The sequence below is a fragment of the Bufo gargarizans genome, chromosome 3 (assembly GCF_014858855.1).
Source record: "Bufo gargarizans isolate SCDJY-AF-19 chromosome 3, ASM1485885v1, whole genome shotgun sequence".
NCBI classification, from domain to species: domain Eukaryota; kingdom Metazoa; phylum Chordata; class Amphibia; order Anura; family Bufonidae; genus Bufo; species Bufo gargarizans.
In genome coordinates, this window is record NC_058082.1 from 123,286,473 (window position 1) to 123,304,980 (window position 18,508).

At 45.1% G+C, this 18,508-nt stretch overlaps 1 protein-coding gene across 1 annotated transcript in view; it reads left to right on the forward strand.

Annotated features, from left to right (window-relative positions):
- Positions 1-1,283: 1,283 nt before the first annotated feature.
- Positions 1,284-18,508, forward strand: part of PAN2 (poly(A) specific ribonuclease subunit PAN2) — a 71,904-nt gene continuing 54,679 nt past the window's right edge. Inside the window, exons 1-5 of the mRNA XM_044284602.1 lie at positions 1,284-1,362; positions 10,363-10,673; positions 12,919-13,088; positions 13,418-13,538; positions 16,362-16,439. Of these exons, the coding sequence (XP_044140537.1) occupies positions 10,392-10,673; positions 12,919-13,088; positions 13,418-13,538; positions 16,362-16,439 (651 nt within the window). The 5' untranslated portion in view covers positions 1,284-1,362; positions 10,363-10,391. The remainder of the gene's footprint in view (positions 1,363-10,362; positions 10,674-12,918; positions 13,089-13,417; positions 13,539-16,361; positions 16,440-18,508) is intronic.

The following is an 18,508-nucleotide window of genomic DNA, read 5'->3' on the forward strand; positions in this document are numbered from 1 at the left end:
GTGGTTTTACATAGCACTGCAGGTAACACTACCACATTATCAGGACTAGTGTTTTCTGTGGTTTTACATAGCACTGCAGGTAACACTACAACATTATCAGGACTAGTGTTTTCTGTGGTTTTACATAGGACTGCAGGTAATACTACCGCATTATCAGCACTAGTGTTATCTGTGGTGTTACATAGGACTGCAGGTAACACTACCACCTTATCAGCACTAGTGTTATCTGTGGTGTTACATAGGACTACAGGTAACACTACTACATTTTCTGTACTCAGCCATCACTGTGTTATCTGTGCTGTTACATAGGACTGCAGGGGACATCTACTATATTACCTGTACTTAGAGAGTTATCACTGTGTAAGGGGGTCCACTGAGACTTTCTCGCCCAAGGGCCCACCTGAGCCTGGAGCTGGCCCTGTTCCGTAGACATAACTATAAAAAAAAGCCATGGCGTCAGAACATGGCGATGAAAAGAAAAAAAAAATTTTTTCAACGTTTAATTTTTTTTTTCAGCATTAAACCGTAAGAAAAACTATACAACTGTGGTATTGCTGTAATTGAAGAAATGAAGGTAACAACTCAGCATTGCCGTATAGGGAATGCAATATAAACAAAACCTGTAAAACTGTGGCGATATTGCAGGTTTTTTCCAATTCATTACTATTACCAGGAGGCATTATTAAATCTGGGGGGCGCTAATTGGGACATTAATATTACAGAGCGGCACTAATGGGGCATTTCTATTAATGGGGGCACTAATGGGGGTATTATTCATTTTGGGAGCAATAATGGAGGCATTACTATTACTGGGGGCATTAACATATCATGGCGGGCACTAATGGGGGCATTAATATTACTGGGGGGCACTAATGGGGGCATTACCTGTGTTAAGCCACGCCCGACTTAACTTGGTCCTATTTTTTGTTAGGAAAGGTGGCAACCCTATTGTACAAAAAATTAAAAAAAACGATGGCTCTGGAGTGAAAAACGAAAACTCAAATATGAAAAATCCTCCAGGGCTCAAGGGGTTAATAGCTAACTTTCAATACCTTGTACTAATGGTAATAATAAACAATCGTTTTTACAGTGTAGTAGCTTGTAGAAGCGAACTCTCCTCTTCTTTAGGTTTGACCCTCTCCTATTTCCGTCCTGCCTTCTCAACTCACTCTTCATGGCTGTTTCCGTCAACAAGCTGCCTCTAGACAGCAAGCTCTTCCTAGAGATCTGATTGGCTCGTCTGTTCCAGCGCTTCTCACAGGCTCGCTCTGATTGGTGCGTTTTACCGTTCGTCAAGTCAAGCTTGTAGGCGGCGATAGGTTGTGGCGCGGGTGGCTTCATACAAAAATGGGCTCGTAGCAGGTAATGATGGGGTAGATTGGCAGGGTTATGGAGCAGATGGTGTGTGCGGTGCAGCCATGGACGGAGGGGCAGCAGCTGCATTACCCCTTCCAAAGTATATTTTTATGTACGTGCCAATGTGCGCGGCGGCCGCGGGCAGGTCTGCTGTAATGTGTGTGCGGGTTCTTAACCTGCCATTGCCGAGGCCCTAGACTTCTCACCTGGGCTCCTCCAATGTATATTCTTGGTATCTGCTGGCAGCCTGGTGCTGTGCATTGGGCATAGCTGGTGCTGACAATGATAAGATGTATGGACAGGTGCAGAGCTAGTCTATAGTTCTAGTGGACATTACTTATGTGTATATAGTTATGGGGGTCATCTACTAACACATAAGCCACTTTTGCAGAGCACCGGTATATCTGGTGCAGATTCTGTTGCATGCCATGTTGCGGTAGAATCTGACTTCTTCCCTGCTCACAGCAGGTCTAAAAAAAGTGGGAGGTAGAATGGGTCAATAGGCTTGTCTTATCTACCATTTTCTACCCCTGGTTTAGGAGTAGAAAATTTTCTAAATGTAAAACAGCTTGAAAGCTGTCTTATGGTCCATTCACATGTCCGTAGAATGGGTCCGGATCTGTTGCGCAATGAATCTGGACCCGTTCATTTTCTATGGGGCTGGTAGAGTTGCGGACAGGTCAGCGGCTCCTAATAAAAAATAGAACATGTTCTATTCTTGTCTGCAATAGCGGACAAGAATAGGCAGTTCAATGGGGGTGCCGGCCGGATGTATTGGGGATCCTCAATACACTATGGATGTGTGAATGGACCCTTACATTTAGAGTCGGTGCTGGATCCACTGAAGTTATGTAGAGGTCGTGCGCCCCTACATAACTGCAGCGGATCCCCTGCCAGTGCAGGGCCTTAGTAAGATGTGCGTCTAAAATGCCCCTATATGTCTTGCGCTGTATATTGACCATGGTGCTCAGTTTGCTTTGGTGGAGAAAAGGCATGCGACTTTAAAGGTGTTGTCTCTCTTTAGCCAGTGGCATTTATCATGTAGAGTAAAGGCTGTATTACACTGGCTAATATTTTGGCTGATAATTGTTAACAAGCGTTTGCATAAATGCTAATTAGCGGCCATCTTGCAGTGTAATACTGCTGCTGACGAAAGAGTAAATGCTTGTTAGGCTACTTTCACACTGGCGTTTTGGTTTCCGTTTGTGAGATCCGTTCAGGGCTCTCACAAGCGGTCCAAAACGGATCAGTTTTGCCCTTAATGCATTCTGAATGGAAAAGGATCCGCTCAGAATGCATCAGTTTGGCTCCGTTCCGTCTCCATTCCGCTTTGGAGGCGGACACTGCCTGCAGCATTTTGGTGTCCGTCTGATGAAACGGAGCCAAACGGATCTGTTCTGAATGGATGCGTTTGTGCAGATCCATGACGGACATGCACCAAACGCGAGTGTTAAAGTAGCCTTAATTAGGTTAGGCCTCATGCACACGACTGTTTTTCAGGTCCGCATCCGAGCTGCAGTTTTTGCGGCTTAGGTGTGGACCCATTCACTTAAATGGTGCTGCGAAAGATGCGGAGAGCACTCCGTGTGCTGCCCGCATCCGTTTGCTTTGTTTCGAGGCCCTGCAGGCCCGTCTTGCGGACAAGAATAGGCATGTCTACAATGGGCCGCCCGTTCCATTTCACAAATTGCAGAAGGCACACGGGTGGCTTCAGTTTTTTGCAGATCTGCGATTTGTGTACTGCAAAAAAAACTGAACGGTCGTGTGCTTGAGGCCTTATTCTGATTTTTAAGCATACTTGCAGGCAGCATATTGTGGTGTCTAATTACTATCTGCTGCTGGCAAACCACTGACAGTCTGGAGATGAGCGACGTGGCATAACAATCACTTCTCCCCATGCTGCTGGGGGAATCCCCGCATATAATGGCTGCGGTCTCCTCCACTAGCTAGCAAGGGCCCCTCACAGTTTGTACATAACTTGCTCCCTGGCACCCTCGTAGCGTCTGATGCCTGCACGGCCACTGCTGCATCTCCCCATTGTGCAGATCAAAACAGATTGGGGGTGTCTGTGACAGCCAATAGCAGGCCGCAATGGGGACAAGCCTCCTACCATCGGGGGTGATGCTTGAAAGGTTTGTCACTGCCTGCTATTGGCTGCTGCCTAAAGTTCCCAGATGTTTTGATCCGCACGACAGGGAGATGCGGCCGTGGGCATCAGAAACAACGTGGGTGCCGGTGAGCAGGGTAAGGCTACTTTCACACTAGCGGCAGGACGGATCCGACAGGCTGTTCACCCTTTCGGATCCATCCTGCCGCTATTTCGCCGTGCTGCCACTCCGTCCCCATTGACTATAATGGGGATGGGGCAGAGCTCTGGCGCAGCACGGAAAAGCACGGCGAAAGGCCGCCGGACTAAAGGTACTGCATGTCCGACTTTTTAGTCAATGGGGATGGAGCAGCGGCAGGACGGATCCAAAAGGATGAACAGCCTGTTGGATCCGTCCTGCCGCTAGTGTGAAAGTACCCTAAGTATACAGTACCTGTATGAGGTGCCTGAGCATTTTGAGGGGCATTATAGGGGTTGGATAACACCTTTTAATACAAGGCACTTATGTATTGTTATCCATATTGCTGGCTGGACTCATTTTTCCATCATTGTATACTACTCGTATCCTTGGTTACAAGTTACAACCACCCTGCAATCCATCAGTGGTGGTCGTGCTTGCACAATATAGGAAAAAGCTCCAGCCTATGTGCGCTCCCATGGTCCCGGCCGCCAGAGAGGCTGGCACTTTTTCCAATAGTGTGCAAGCACGACCACCACTGCTGGATAGTTTCAAGGGTGGTTGTAACCATGGAAACAAGTCATGTATAATGTGGGGGAAAAACAAATCCAGCCAGCAAAGGAAGCAATGTGGACAATCACAGTACATTAGTATGTGTCTTGTATTAACTACTGCTACATAATAAATGCAGTTTGCAAGAAAGAGACAACCCCTTTAATAATCAAGGATAGTCCACTCCTCTTGGAAATTTCTGTGCTCATCCCAAATCTTGTGCAGTTAGTTCCTTCTTGGAACCCTGGAGAAAACTCTCCTGCTTTGTTACAGCAGGGTCCAAGTTCTGCAAGGTTGTCCAGTCATTTGAATGGGTGCCATGATATAATGTGTGGCCCTCACCGTTTCCTCCAGCAGATCAGTGAGGATTGCAGGTATTGGGTCAGAAGGTTCGTCTTATCTACCATTTTCTACACCTGGTTTTGGAGTAAAAATTTTTCTAAATGTAAGTCAGCTAGGAAGCTGTCTTAGGGTCCATTCACACTTCCGTAGAATGGGTCCAGATCCGTTGCGGAACAAATCCGGACCCAGTCATTCTCTATGGCAGGGATGGCCAACCTGCGGCTCTGCCAGCTGTTGCAATACTAAAACTCCCAGCATTCCCAGTCTGCCTACAGCAGGGCATGGTGGGAGTTGTAGTTTTACAACAGCTGGAGAGCTGCAGGTTGGCCAGCCTTGCTCTATGGGGCCGGAAGAGATGCGGACAGCACACAGTGTGCTGTCCGCATCTGCATTTCCGGAGCTTGGCGTTCTGGTCCGCAGCTCTGGGAAAAAAAAGCATCTCCTCCTATTGTCTGCAATTGAGGACAAGAATAGGCAGTTCTATGGGGTTGCCAGCCGGGTGTATTGCGGATACGCAATACACTACGGATGTGTGAATGGACCCTTACATTTAGAATCGGTGCTGGATCCGCTGAAGTTATGTAGAGGTCGTGTTCCCCTGCATAACTGCAGCAGATTGAACGCATTGCACCCGCACTGAATCCAGACCCATTCAGTTCAATGGGGCTGTGCAGATGAGCCGTGATTTTCCTGCATCACTTGTGTGTTGCATGAAAATCGCAGCTTGTTCTATATTCTGTGTTTTTTCACGCAGCATAGGCCCCATAGAAATGAATGGGGATGCGTGAAAATCTCATGGCACCCGCAAGCAATGCATGGTTGCTAGAAGATGTTAGTAAATTGATAAGTCAATTTACTGTATATTTTCCCTTATAACATGGTTATAAGGGAAAATAATAGCCTTCTTAATACAGAATGCTTACTAAAATATGGCTTGAGGGGTTAAAAAAATAAATAAATAAAAATAAACTCTTATCCTCTTGTTCGTGCAGCCGGCATGTCTTTCTTCTGCAGGACCTTTGACATCACCACGTGATGAGCGCAATTGCGTCATCAAAGGTCCTTTTGCAGGTCCTGAAAGAAGATTATGCCGGCTGGTTACCACTTTTTTTTTTTTTTTTTAATATGACGCGCGTGCAAAACTCATTGCACCCATGCTATAGAAACTGAATATCGGAAAGCAATCGCAGTCAAAACTAACTGAAATTGCGTGCCTACTCGTGTTGTTTTACCGCAGTGCACATGCGACTCATCCGGAGCAAATCTGGGACGCCCGTCTGAAAGAGGCCTTGGGAGGAGATGCTATGGAAATGAATGTTCAGCTGTGCAGTGTCAGTGAAACACAGATGACACATGGAGAGCAAAAAACCCACGGACCAAACACTGATCCTTCATGGGCATCTTCGCGGATGAGTCGCTGACTACTCTATCATGGATTTCATCACAGACATGTGAATGAGGCTTTATGATAGTGAATGTGGTTGCGTTGCAAGCTGCTATAGCATCGAACCGACAGTTGGCAGAAATCCGACCCTGCTGGCTTTTTGTGCGCCTACAGTCTCTATTGTAAGCTGCAACTGAGGTTTGTCATCTTAAAGGGATTGTTGGGTTTCAGGAGGAAACTGGACAACACAGGGGGTCCACCTGCCATAAAGAAGTGATCATTACTTGCCTGGCAGGTCCCGTGCCTCCAGTTTGGTTCTCCCTTCTGGGATCTCTTTACCTGACCTACAGCTGACGTCACGTTGACAACACTTGACTGCTGTAGCCAATCACTGGCTTCTTTTCTGCATTGCTGAGGCCAGCGATTGGCTGCAGTGGTCACATGTCAACAGATCCTGGCTGGGAAAACCAAAATGGAGGCGCAGCATCTGCCAGATAAGTAATCATTACTTTGTTATTGCATGCAGATCCATTGTGTTGTCCTGTGTCCTCCTGAAGCCGGTCAACCACTTTAAGGGTCCATTCACACATCCGCAAGATGGGTCCGCATCTGTTCTGCAATGTTGCGAAACAGGTGTGGATCCATTTCTATTCAATAGGGCTGCAAAAGATGCTGCCCCCATCCGCACTTTCGTTCCGCAGCCCCTGCAAAAAAAAAGAAATAGAACATGCCCTATTCTTGTCCGCAGCCACGGACAAGAAAAGGCATTTCTATTAGTGCTGGCCATGTGTGGTCCACCAAATGCAGAACTCACATGGCTGGTGTCTGTGATTTGCGGACTGCAAAACAGTTGCAGATGTGTGAATGGACCCTAAAGGGCATCTGTCAGCAGATTTGAAGCTACTAAACTGGCTGACCTGTTAGGCTACTTTCACGCTAGTGTTTTGGCTTTCCGTTTTTGAGGTCCGTCATGGGCTCTCGCAAGCGGTCCAAAACAGATCAGTTTTGCCCTAATGCATTCTGAATGGAAAAGGATCCGCTCAGGATGTATCAGTTTGCCTCCTTTCAGTCTCCATTCCGCTCTGGAGGCGGACACCAAAACACTGCCTGCAGCGTTTTGCTGTCCACTTGACGAAACTGAGCCCAATGGATCCGTCCTGGCCCACAATGTAAGGGTACTTTCACATTAGCGTTTTCTTTTCCGGCATAGAGTTCCGTCACAGGGAAAAGAACTGATCAGGCATATCCCCATGCATTCTGAATGGAGAGCAATCCGTTCAGGATGTCTTCAGTTCAGTCATTTTGACTGATCAGGCAAAAGATAAAACCGTAGCATGCTACGGTTTTATCTCCGGCATAAAAACAACTGATGGCCTGAATGCCGGATCCGGCATTTTTCCCTATAGGAATGTATTAGTGCCAGATCCAGCATTCAAAATACCGGAATGCTAGATCCGTCTGCGCAGACCGGTAAAAATGTGAAAAAAAGATACAAGATGTATCCGTCTGTCCGCATGACAAGTGGAGAGAGAGAGATCCGTTCTTGCAATGCATTTGTGAGGCGGATCCGGCAGGCAGTAACGACGGCGGAACTGCTTGCCGTATCACACTGCCACAAGTGTGAAAGTATCCTAAGTCAATAGGGACGGATATGTTTTCTCTGGCACAATAGAAAACTGATCCATCCCCCATTGACTTTCAGTGGTGTTCAAGACTGATCCGTCATGGCTATCGAAGAGCGTAATCAAATACAAAAATTAACTTATCATCCGCTTGTTGGCGCAGCCGGCATGTCGTCTGTCTTCTGCAGGACCTGCGCTGACGTCACCGCGCTCACCATGTGATGAGCGTGATTACGTCATCAAAGGTCCTTTTGCAGGTCCTGAAAGAAGATTATGCCGGCTGTGTGAACAAGAGGATGAGGTGAGTTAATTTTTAAAAATTTGTAACCCCTCAATCGACATTTTACTAAGCATTCTGTATTAAGAATGCTATTTTCCCTGACTAATGCATGCGGTTGTATTATTGTAACGGAAATGTTTTTGCAGATCCATGACTATTCCGCAAAAAACGCTAGTGTGAAAGTCTTAGGCTGCTTTCACACCTGCGTTCAGGTGTCCGCTCATGAGCTCCGTTTGAAGGGGCTCACAAGCGGCCCTGAACGCAGCCGTCTGGCCCTAATGCATTCTCAGTAGAGGTGGATCCACTGAGAATGCATCCGTCTGCCAGCGCTCAGCCTCCGCTCCGCTCAGTGAGCGGACACCTGAACGCTGCAAGCAGCGTTCGGGTGTCCGCCTGGCCCTGCCGAGGCGAGCGGATCCGTCCACACTTATAATGGAAGTCAATGGGGACGGATCCGCTTGAAGATGACACCATATGGCTCAATCTTCAAGTGGATCCGTCCCCTATTGACTTTCAATGTAAAGTCTGAACGGATCCGCTCAGGCTACTTTCACACTTAGAAATTTTTCTAAGTTATAATGCAGACAGATCCGTTCTGAACGGATGCAAACGTCTGCATTATAGGAGCGGATCCGTCTGATGAAACATCAGACGGACCCGCTCCGAACGCTAGTGTGAAAGTAGCCTTACATGTGCACTTGGCAGTTGAAGACATCTGTGTTGGTGCCATATTCATATCTGCCCGCATTGCTGATTTTTTTTTTCTCCATATATGCAAATGAGCCTTTAGGAGCAACGGGGGTGTTGCCGTTACACCTAGAGGCTCTGCTCTCTGCAACTGCCACACCCTCTGCACTTCGACAGGGTTAGGCTGCAGAAAGAACAGATCCTCTAGGTGTAACGGCAACACCCCTGTTGCTCCTAGAGGCTCATTTGCATATATAATATATATATATGCCACTCGTCTAACGGCAGGATCATCTTTTCAAGCGCCACTGAGCATGACGTATATGGTCCCCTGATGAACCTTTTTATTTCAAAGGGGAAATGCATCAGGATGAAAAGCTTTTTCATTTTTGCCTAGGATTACCACCATCGTTCTCAGTCTCTTACCTGAACACTTAACTTTTTGTTGTACCAAGCTGTGGGATTACTAACTTAAACACCTGGCAGCCTCCACAATTTGGCAGATAGGGATATCACTTTAGGGAACGGCCACCAAGAAGTTGGGTCGCCCCCTTTCGGAGCGATCACTCCGCTTGTAGGCAGGGCAAGCATAGCCGGTAGGGATAGTTTCCCACACTGCCTATAAGCGGAATTGTACACAGTTTGAATAAACTGTCAAATTGGTTGTCTCCCCGAAATGCAATCAAGACTCTTCAGGAGCAACAAAGTCAGACAAGACTGTATTCACCCTGTATCCATTGATCATCAAGGAGAAATCATTGTATATTTGGGGACTTGTACAACTGTCGCTACAAATATTAGCCCTTGGTCAACAATACTGTGAGTAACCACATGGTGGTTTATCTACAACTTGATTTGATTACGCTAATCCTAGGCAAAATGATCTATTTTTGTTGTATTAATGCAATTTAAGTGGGATTTTAATAATAAACATTGTTTTAAAGGGGAAATATTTATTGCTCAATGATATAGCACATATGAACATGGGACCAACACAGATGCCTTCAGCTTCCAAGTGCACATGTAACGGGTCAGCCAGTGTCATAGGTACAAATCTGCTGATAGATGCCCTTTAATGCCCCATGGCCAAAAGCCAGTGTAGTTCTAGCCTTTGTCATCTGCTCTGAGCCCTTGTTCCTGCTCCTTCTGAATAGCTGACTGCTGTGATGTGTACAGCCCTGTACTGTACATTGGAACCTGCTGGTTATTGGTGGGGAGCGTTGGATTCTGAAACCTCATCGCTATGTGCAAACTGTATTTTTCTGATTCACCATCCCAACAACACCACTTTGGGGCAGATTTATGAGACTGTGTAAAATAAAAAAATTGGCCAAGATTTACGAATGTGTTCATGCCAAAAAGTATTGCAAATTGGCACATTATGTGCGAGAAAACAAGCAAATGCCCATTGTCGCGCGTTCCCGCTAGATCTATGTGCGGGAACGCGCAACAATACGCCCCAAAGAAGCTCCTGTACGTCTTGGGGTGTAGGGTGTTTTACAGCGCGTTCGTACACGCTGTAAAACGCTCAGGTGAGAACCATGCCCATAGGGAATCATTGGTTTTTGCCTGTTGAGCGTTTACAGCGTGTAGGAACGCGCTGTAAAACGCTCAGGTGTGAACCCAGCCTTAGAGCTTTATGAGAGAGCTGGTCTAAGATGCACTGTTTTGCACACAAATTGTCTAAGCCAGCCAATGGATAGTATAGTCTGAGAAACGTGCCTGTCCCTGCACCAGATTTATCATAAAGCCTGAGCCCCTGTGATGAGTTTGGTGCAGATCTAGACCGTCTGTCCATCTATCTGTTCACCTTTTATGGCCTCTGTAATATATATTTTTTTATTTTCCCACCAGTTACACAGCCGCCCTGTTTACCGGTCGTCATGAATTTCGATGGGCTGGATCCAGCTCTGGCAGAGTACGCCCCTGCCTTACACGCTCCCTTGGATCCAGTCCTTGATCCCCACCTGAACCCAAATCTTCTGCAGTCTGTAGAGCTGGACCATGAGCGTGTTGGTCTGGAAGGGATCCCAGTCCCAGAGACTGTGCGCATCATGGAGGGTATGTACTCCGAGTTACACACAACTGTGTCTGAAGTCGGAGTTCCTGTGTCAGCAGTCCACTTTGACGTCCATGAGGAGATGCTGTGGGTTGGGAACCACGGAGTGAGTATAAATGAGTATAAATGTCTTATTAGTGCATATTATTGTTGTAATGTTGGCAGGAAATGGCATAGTATATTTTGAATACATTTTTATATATATTTTTTTTAATTAGATTTGTACTTGTAATTTAATTGGGTTACTAATCAACAAGAGACGACTCGTAGTGTAATGAAGAGGAAGCAGAGCTCGCATGGAGCGCCCCTGCCTCTTCAAACAGCTGATCATGGGGGTGTTGAACCCCCACTGATCTGATATCCTGCCATACAGTTCTGTAATCACTTTGTCCTGGTGAAAAGTCTTGTTGGATTAGTGGTTGCAGGAATGGATTAGATGATATCCCATCAAAACATATATTTTTGTTTTCTTGTGGCTGCCCATATTTTTTAAGTGTCTCTGTAGTAAGCCCGAACAGATAACTCCCTGGATCAACGACCCCTCTCTAGTAGCTATAGCCTGTAATATTATTAAGCTCCAGACATACGTCCAGGCCCCTCCTGAATTCCTTTATTGTAATCACCATCACCACCTCCTCAGGCAGAGAGTTCCATAGTCTCACTGCTCTTACCGTAAAGAATCCTCTTCTATGTTTGTGTACAAACCTTCTTTCCTCCAGACGCAGAGGATGTCCCCTCGTCACAGTCCTGGGGATAAATAGCTGATGGGATAGATCTCTGTACTGACCCCTGATATATTTATACATATTAATTAGATCTCCCCTCAGTCGTCTTTTTTTCTAAAGTGAATAACCCTAATTTTGATAATCTTTCAGGGTACTGTAGTTGCCCCATTCCAGTTATTACTTTAGTTGCCCTCCTCTGGACGCTCTCCAGCTCTGCTATGTCTGCCTTGTTTACAGGAGCCCAGAACTGTACACAGTACTCCATGTGTGGTCTGACCAGCGATTTGTAAAGTGGTAGGACTATGTTCTTATCACGGGAATCTATGCCCCTTCTGATGCAACCCATTATCTTGTTGGCCTTGGCAGCAGCTGCCTGACACTGGTTTTTGCAGCTTAGTTTGCTGTTTATTAAAATTCCTAGATCCTTTTCCATGTCAGTGTTACCAAGTGTTTTACCATTTAGTATGTACGGGTGACTTGCATTTTTCCTTCCCATGTGCATAACTTTACATTTTTCAGCGTTAAACCTCATCTGCCACTTATCATGCCCAAGCCTCCAGTCTATCCAGATCGCTCTGTAGTAGTATACTGTCCTCATCAGTGTAAATTACTTTACACAGTTTAGTGTCATCTGCGAAAATTGATACTTTACTATGCAAGCCTTCTACAAGATCATTAATAAATATATTGAAGAGAATAGGGCCCAATACTGACCCCTGAGGTACCCCACTAGTGACCGTGACCCAATCTGAGTGTGTACCGTTAATAACCACCCTCTGTTTTCTATCACTGAGCCAGTTACTTACCCACATACAGATGTTTTCTCCCAGTCCGAGCATTCTCATTTTATATACTAACCGTTTATGTGGTAGAGTGCCAAATGCTTTGGAGAAGTCCAGATATACGACATCCATTGATTCGCCGCTGTCAAGTCTAGAACTTACCTCCTCATAGAAACTGATTAAATTAGTCTGACATGACCGATCCCTCACAAAGCCATGCTGATATGGCGTTATTTGCTTATTTCTGTTGAGATGCTCTAATATAGCATCTCTCAGAAAACCTTCAAACCGTTTACCCACAACAGATGTTAAACTTACCGGCCTATAGTTTCCAGGCTCTGTTTTTGGCCCCTTTTTGAATATTGGCACCACATATGCCATGCGCCAATCCTGTGGGACATTCCCTGTCAATATAGAGTCTGCAAATATCAGAAATAAGGGTCTGGCTATGACATTACTTAATTCCTTTAGGATACAAATTCCTTTAGCTACAAATCTGCTGACAGATGCCCTTTAAGAAAGCCGTCAGGAAAGTCTGGCACTGCCAGGCCACGCGGACTGCAGACTATAAGATGCAGGCACTGAAGCAAGATTTTTCATATCTACAAACCTCTTATAGTCCAAAAAATACAATCTATCAATTTGCTTGGCTCCTCCTGCTATTTAACATGCTGCCTGCAGACTGCATTGCGTTTTGTGGGGACTGCTCCTCCTTATGTGTCTGCTGGTTATTTCCGCTGACAGTTTTTTTTTTTTTTTTTTTTTTTCTTGTCTGTATAAGCTTCAAAAATGTATAATGATTAACTTTGTGGGGTCTTTATTTTTTTATTTTTTTTCTGTTTAGGGCCATGCCACATCCTTCTTTAGCCCTGCCCTTGAGAGATACTCGTCTTTCCAAGTGCATGCTAGCAATGATATCCGGCAGATCCAGAGTGTGGACACAGGCGTTCTCTTCCTCACAAAGAACAACCTGAAATGCATGACACGCGGAGGACTGATCATCTTTGATTACCTGTGAGTTTGTCTACTCCTGATCTCATTGGGTTTTGATCACATTTCAGTTGAACAGCTTTATAATCAGGATGTTTTTCTGGTTTATTGTGTAAATGCATATAGTACACGCGTGTTTTTTTTTGTTTTTGTTTTATCAAATCTTTTTTTTATTGTTACATATAAGGTAAAATTATGAAACAATATTCACATGACTTTGTCTGTTTCCAGATCATACCATTACACTACAGGGTATAAGTAAATGGTAGCATAAAGACATAAAAATATCTCTATTACATGTGTATAGTACACTCTTTTAGTATTACTGTGTCTCTCCTCATTATGGCTTCTAGGATGGATGAGACCATAGACAACCACAGTCTTCTACTCACAGATGGCAACACCTTACTCATAGGAGGTATGCAGAACCATGTCATCCAGATGGATCTTAACACTGTGCAAGAAACACAAAAGGTAACTAATTTCACTTCATATAGTCACATATCTATCATGTCAGCATCTGGACAGGTGGCACCCGGAGCTTTGTTTAAAGGCATTAATTGGGAAGAACTGTTTGTCATTTGTGGAACAGCAACCTTGGGTATTGTCCTGCTTTTCCACTAGGAGGCTGGTCAGTCTGCTGCAAGGGAATGACCAGGAGCCATTGGCTCCTAAACTAAAAAAATTAGGAGCCAAATTACATTTTTTTTAGTCTCCTAATTTAAAATGCATACTATTAAAAAAAAAAAAAAAAAAAAAAAAAAAAACTTTGAGAAGATGAGACGCAGGTCACAGTAGTGAGCCAGCTCTACATATAGGAGAAAACCACATAGCTCTCACATCCAGGGACATCTTCTGGGTGACAAGGTGACTAAAAATGCTGAATTGCGTGGTTTAGAGTGTTTGTGTAACCATTTCTTCCCTTAGGGACTAGAACCTGGGTCTTTTCATCCCTTGTGCTATTCACCCTGATAGAGATCTATCAGGGTGAATAGGATCTCACACGGTCCCTGGTGCTCGGTCAGCAGGGAGATGAACATTGCAGCCAGGGCTTCAGTAGCATCCTGGCTGCCATGGTAACGATCTGAGCCCCAGGAGTGTAATCTGCCACTGCCACCAATGGAGGGGATGGGACCCTGTGGCCACCATATAATAATGGGGGGGATGAGGCTTTGGGAGGGCGCACTGCATCACCAATTAATGTAATTAAAGAGGACCTTCCGTGGGTCCAAAGAATATGAACTTAGTAGCAGGCTGCATAGAGCGGCGCCCAGGGATCTAAGTGCACTTACTATTATTCCTGGGCCCTGTTCCGTTCACCCACTGTGGCCCCCGGTATTTTCAACATTCAGAGCAAGGAGGAGGAGATACCAGTGTCTCTCCTTCTCCCTGACAGCAGCGCTGTCCAATCAGAGCAAGGGATTTTTATTTTTTTCCCCCTGGCTCTGAGCTCTGCGCTGTGATTGGTCAGCGCTGCTGTCAGGAAGAAGGACAGACACTGGCGTCTCCTCCTTGCTCTGAATGTTGAAAATACCGGGGGCCACAGCGGGTTAACGGAGCGGCGCCCAGGAATAATAAGTGCAGGGAAATCCCTGGGCGCCGCTCTATGCAGCTTGCTACCAAGTTCATATTCTTTAGACCCATGAAAGGTCCTCTCTAACTCCTTTATACAATTGTCTGCAGCGGTATCAGACCCGGCACCCGGCCTCAATAACAGGGCATGCGATCTGTGGCACCTGAGGGGTTAATTGCCGCGTATCGCATGCCCTGTTATTGAGGCCGGGTGCTGGGTCTGTGATACCGCTGCCTATACTTATGTTTTACACTCATTGGAGGCGCGGTGGCGACAGCTCCTCCCCTCCTCCTCCCTGCTATCTCCCCATTGGTGGTAGTGGCGGCCGCGTCACAGTGGAGAGGGAGGGACTCCTTCCTTCTCCACTGTGCTACTGAAGAGAACTTGGGCTGCGCGGCATTGCGGCAGTACAGTTGCAAATGGCGACAAGACTAAGGTAGGAGCCCTGCCATAGGTAGAAGACTTCATGTGAATACCCCCTTACGTTGTCTAAGTAAGAGTCTTGGCAAGACTGTTCTTTGACTCATCACTTTAACTACGTTTGTGGCTCCCTCTCTCCAGCTATTAATGTTCATATGCACCATAGTGTAACTGTGATGTTGGTGCTGAGGAAACGTATAGAGCAGGTTCACATACTGAACCCACTCAATATGCATCAGGTACAGGCTGTGTAGTACAGTTATCACTCGGCGACCATAGCAAACTTCTTGTTAAGCCTTGCCTACAGGTCTTTACCGGGAAACCAGTATAAATCCCTAGACTGCAGTAGTACACTGTAGCATGTTCAAGTAAAAAAAATACAATTTTCAAATAGAAATATCTAAAAGATTAAAATAACCCTCTTTTCCCATTGTTGCATATAAAATAAATATTGGTATTGCCATGTCTGAGTTATTAAAATATACAAACATTTATCATGCACATTCAACACTGTAATAGTTTGCTATGTTTCTTCCCCGGCCCACTTAAGTACCCAGCCATTTTTTGTTTTGGTGTTTACCCTTTCTCCGCCTCATCTTTTCAGACCCCTAACTTTTTCGCACATTGGAAGGGAGAGAGATATTTAACAATAGTTTTTTACTGTAATATCTAGTCCTTTTATTAGGGGAATTGAACACGTGATCTTCTGAATCTATAGACTGCAATAGTATACTGTTGCAGTCTATGGAAATTTGACAAAGTTGCCTATCGGGCTGTGCCTCTGGCACAGCTCTGCAGGCAGCTCGCTAGGACAGCACTGGAAACCTTCACAAAGCCCCAGGCAGTCTTAACAAACTATAGGAGTCCTCAAATTTCACCATGGGGCCTTTGATCGGAAGGCAGAGGGAGCCCCTTCTCTCTAACTGCTCAGATGCCGTGGGCACTATGCATATTACATACCTCCCAGGAGGTCCATCGGGTTCACTGCTAGGCTGAAGTGATATGAAGCCTGGTACGTCACCAGCAGTAAACAAACAGACCTTGCAAGGGCAAAGTGGAGCATCTGAGTAAGGAAATGCTCCAATGCTGTACTCATATACACAAGAGTAAAGAGGAGCTTATCTGGGTTTTTGTGGGTCAACTCCTTTAGGGGAGTATTTACAGACTACTAGCGTGTCACAGGACTCCTGTGAAGCAAATAAATGTCTCAAAATATGTATTAAAAAAAATATATACAAAAATGTATTGAATGTTTGGGTGTAGTAGTATTTACTGTTATTTTATTTTCCCCTTCTAAATCTTAGTATACAGTTGAAGTTCCTGGTATTACAGTTATGCGACAGTCCAACCGCTTCTTTTTCTGTGGGCATACATCTGGAAAGGTATGTCAGTTTCCATTTTATAGAACTAGTTTTACAATCAAAAAGTGAATCTGTCAGCAGTTCTGTCCATGCTAATGGCTGACGGCACTATTAGGGCCTGGAGAGAGAAGGACAAATACATGTTTTAAGTGTTTGCCATCAGGAGTATTATGTGTGTATATGAACTTCACTGTGAAATGCACTCTCCATTGAGCTGCTGCTTCACCTATCACCATACCCCGTTCTGAGGGACAGCTTTATTGATCTCTTGGATAGATGCTAAAGCTGCCACTTGGAGCATAGGGTATGGGCTGTGAAGCGGCACAGTGCACTTCAGGGTAGCTCCACCTCCAGTGCACTTAAAGGGTTTCTCACTTCAACAAACTGCATTTATCATGTAGTGAAAGTTAATACAAGGCACTTACTAATGTATTCTGATTGTCCATATTGCCTCCTTTTGCTGGCTGTATTAATTTTTCTATCACATTATACACTGCTCATTTCCAGGGGTTATGACCACCCTGCAATCCAGCAGCCGTGGCTGTGCTTGCACTATAGGAAAAAGTGCCGGTCTCTCTGGTAATTGGAACCCCTGGAAACGAGCAGTGTATAATGCATAAAAAATAATAATAAATGAATCAAGCCAGCAAAGTAATTTTAGTGCCTTGTATTAACCTTGTCTACATGATGAATGGCATTTGCTGAAGAGACTCACTCCATTAAAGAGTTTCTACGGGAATAATTTTAAATGGCTGCCAGTAACTTGAACAGGCAGTTCTGCAAGTGGCAGCCACCAGTCGTTACTGGTGGCTGTTTTTAAATCATTCCTGGAGAACCCCTTTTAAGAAATAAAATCTGACAGAATAGAAGTTTGTAGTCGTGCTACTCCTCATGTAAAAAGCTCTACTTTGTCAGCAGTTTTGAACATGCATAACTGCTGATGGCACTTGGTAGCAGCTGGGAAGAGCAATAAAAACTGATTCCCTATAAGTGGAAATATTCCTTTGCCCTTTAGGCTGGGACTACATACATTTGTCACAGTAATGCCGGGAGACCTGTTTTATAGTGCTAGTCTATGGTGTCAGTGTCATGCAACATACTGCGACACGGCAGTTGCAAAAAAAAACCATCCAAGATGGATTTTTGTGTGACACCATAGACTAGCATTATAAAATGTCGCAGTGTAGTTGTACCCTTTCACACGTGTAGCCCTAACCCTACTGTTATATACAGACCTTGAATACCCTGTGAATCCATCTGTAGTTTTCTGACTACTCCCTAGTGAAATATTCTCTCTGATGGATGTGCCAGGATTTAAAAATTGCTTACAGCAATGTAATCTTGGTGGAAGAAGTGATTACAACGGTGACACTGTGTAGAAACACATTTTATAATGTTCAGCCATATTCTTAAAAGGAGGGCAAATATTTGCTTCCCAGAAGGCTAGAGTGATGATGAAGCCTTTTGTTGGCTCATGACCGTTTACTTGAAGATGGGCCGGTTTAGGGATCCAGCGTTGTTTTAGCCCCACAGTCTGGGATTATTATTTTTTTCACTTCATCCCACCGTGTGCACAATGCTGACGGCGTGCACATTCTGTGCCTCAGGGATCTGTATGGCTCCCGTTTTATAACACGACTTGGGAAACATAAGATTTACTCTGGTTCTGAATAGTTTTTTTTCCGCTCTCCATTTTCCAAAACCTTGATGAAACTTGCTCCACTCCTGCTAGTCGCCTGCATGCTATATCGGAGCAAGCGCAGGGTGGGAGTTAGAAGCACATGGCCCCTCCTGGCTTTGCCCATTCTGCTAAAGCCTGACCGCCCATCTATGCCAGGCTTTATCTGACAAGAGCTAGTACAGGCAGGAGGAGAGATTCTCTGGCCTGTACAGCACACGGTGTGGCCCCAATGGGAAGCCATGCTTCCATACACAGTGGTGTACCGATTCTAAAGCGTAACGGGCACCTGAATTTTAGGTACCTATTTTACTAGGAAAAGTGAAAAAAAATTATATATTTATTTGCAAGCTTATGTTAGGGTTTGTGTAGGTTTAGGTATACTTAAACCTTCAGCTAGACTTGATTAAAT